Below are 2,793 nucleotides of genomic sequence, written 5' to 3'. Positions count from 1 at the left end.
TCCCGGGAAGCGCGGGCTGGCGCTCACTGGAGGATGAAGCCCGGCTGGTGCGGCGGCAGCCGGGGCGGGGGTCTCTGAGGGAGAGCGGGCGGGTACGGAGCCACGAACTGGGCGGAGAATCCTTGCTGGGGCGGGAGGCCCACACGGGGGGGCAGGGGCGGGCACTGCACCCCTGGGTATGGCACGGCCTGTCCTGAGCCCATGGCAGCAGTGAACGGGGTGGCTAAGCGTCCTGCAGGCACCGGGGGTGGCGGAGGGGGGATGCGCCGAGGCACGACGGAGGGGGTGCCGCTGGCCTCTGGGCCAGGGCATGGCAGGGGGACGGCCGGCGCCGGCTCGGGCACCCTGGGGGGCAGCGGGGCCGCGGCCTGCAGCAGTCTCTGGCCCTTCAGCACCATCTCCTGGAGCTTCTCGATTTTCACCCTGCGCATGTGGGCCAGTTTCCGCTGGCTCTGATAGACATCGATGAAGGAGTCCAGGGGGAGCTCTCCGTCCAGAAACTTCTCTGCCATGTTCTGAAAGAGGCAGAAGCCTGGTTACAAGGACAGGCAAGATGACAGGGAAGAAAACTCCCTTCATGGTCCAGGGTACAGGGAGAGGAACACCCCCTTTCCTGGCAACCACCCCGAGGTGCCCAGGCTCCACCACTCCCTGCAGACCCTGGGGGTCATGGGCTCAGGCTGGCCTCAGCAGGCGCCGCCAGCAGGTGGAGCCACGGGAAGGAGAAGGGGTCTGTCCTGCCGTCCACCCCACCTTCTGAACCACAAGTGTGGACAGGCAGCAGGCCTGAGGAGCTGGCCTTCCGATGAGGGGCCCCCTGGGGGCCCTGACTTCTGGGCCTCCCTGGCCTAACTTGTCAAGCCAGCACCTCCTTGCCTCTGCCCGGCTGCACCCCGGCTGACAGATTCGCCCTGGACACGTCGCAGGACAGAAAGCTGCCTGTGCCCGTCAGGGTCCCCCCAAAGCCTAAGTGGTTAAGCAAACCCACAGAGCCTGGTCTCGGCAAGACCCTGGCAGCCCCAAGCTGCTACAACTGGTCAACATTCACCCCTGATTCATTTCCTTAGTGCCTGGCGAGGTTTCGGCCTCGAGTACTCAGCTGACCATGCCCAAAAGGCCCTGTGGCCACCAGCTGACTCACAGACCACAGATGGTAATCCTGCCACTGGCACCCACAGGCTGGCGCCAATTCAAGGTGAAGTGTGCCTGCCCTCACTTGGCGCTCACTTAGGTCTGCACTTGACCGCCCTGCTGCTCCCCGGGGGCCCCCTGCCGGCAATTTCCCCAGCCTACAGGCCAGGCCACCTGCTCACACGCAGCCTGTTCGCCTCAGAGGTGGCACCTCCAGCAATGTGGCGCACTTGCTGTCCCTGGAGGGGGACAAAGTCACTTTGGAAACCGTGCCCTGGGGCATCCGGCCAAGGTTGGCTGGCTTTACCTCAGTGTCTTCCTCAATCTTGGCCCCTTCTGCTTGGAGAAGCGCTAACAGGGTCTCCAGGGAAGCGCTGCTCGACTGCTGATCTGGAAGAAGAAGAGGTGGGATGTGGTGGGGCACGCAGACCAAGCCCGCGGGAGGACAAGCCCCCCAGATGCCCTCCCGTTTCCACCGTGCTCACTGAAAGGCAACAGGAGTCACACCTACAGACAGCTGACTTCCAGGACGCTGCAAGCGAAGGCTGTAAAAGCCACAAGAGGGACGACTGACTGCACAGGACAAGTGCCCAAGGGCCAGCATCTCATGTCTGAGCACCCAATGTCACCGTCTGCCCTACAGAGCGGGCTGTTTTCAAATATGTGGCAGTGATACTGTAACCATACCAGTTTACATTTCCTTTATGTTTCCCAGTGGTACTTACATCAAGTATATACATCTTAAGTGTACGATGCAAACTCACATGCGTGTAGCCCTCAAGCACTCACCTGGATTGAGATACACGCCATTCCACAGAGCTCCCTCATGCCCCAGCAGCCCCCAGGTAAGCCATGCACAGACTTCCGCCACGCAGTTAAGTCAGTTTAACGTTAGTGGAATCAGACAGTATGCATTGTGTGAGCTTCTGTCGCTAAACCACGTCCCTGAGACTATGTTCTTGCATGCATCCGTAATTCATTTCTTTTCAATGCTGTGTAGTATTCCAAGGTGTAAATATAATGTATTTACCCATCACTCTATAGATGGACACTTCAACTGTTTCCAGATTTTGCTATTACAAATAAAGAAACAACATTCTCATACCACCTTCTGCTAGACATAAATGTCTACTTTGCTGGGTTAAGACCCATGCTCTTAACTTTGAACTGCCGGCCAGGCTTGGTGGCTCAGTCTGTAATCCCAGCAATTTGGGAGGCCGAGACAAGTGGACTGCCTGAGCCCGCAGGTTTGAGACCCACCTGAGCAACTTGGCGAGACCTTATCTCTACAATAAAGCCAAAATTAGCCAGGTGTGGTAGCGCGCGCCTGCAGTTCCAGCTACTTGGAAGGCTGAGGCAGAAGGATCGCCAGATCCCAGCACATCGAGGCTGCGGTGGCTGGGAGCAAGCCACTGCACTCCAGTCTGGGCAAGAGTGAGACTCCGACTCAAAAAAACAAAAAACAAAAAACTTTGTACTGCCAATTACTTTCCCAAGATGACCTAACCAATGTCTACTCCTACCAGCAATGCAGAAGCTGCATGTCCATTTTCGCCAGCACTTAGCACTGCTGGCCTTTATTTTCTTCACTATGCTTGGCTATCAGACACCACTGTCAACCTCACTGAAAGAGAGAATTCTTTTTTTTTTTTTTTTTTTTTT

General features: G+C 57.3%; 1 protein-coding gene across 1 annotated transcript in view; it reads right to left on the bottom strand.

The window, feature by feature from the left end:
• VPS37B (VPS37B, ESCRT-I subunit) overlaps positions 1-2,793 on the bottom strand; it is a gene marked incomplete at its 5' end in the record, with an annotated part of 29,642 nt that continues 26,849 nt past the window's right edge. Inside the window, 2 exons of the mRNA XM_008050407.2 lie at positions 1-515; positions 1,439-1,521. Coding sequence (XP_008048598.1) covers positions 24-515; positions 1,439-1,521 — 575 coding nt within the window. The remainder of the gene's footprint in view (positions 516-1,438; positions 1,522-2,793) is intronic.

Source organism: Carlito syrichta, unplaced genomic scaffold (assembly GCF_000164805.1).
Source record: "Carlito syrichta isolate Samal-C Ts95f unplaced genomic scaffold, Tarsius_syrichta-2.0.1 Scaffold145297, whole genome shotgun sequence".
Classification (NCBI taxonomy): Eukaryota; Metazoa; Chordata; class Mammalia; order Primates; family Tarsiidae; genus Carlito; species Carlito syrichta.
This window is presented reverse-complemented; position numbering and strand designations above follow the sequence as displayed.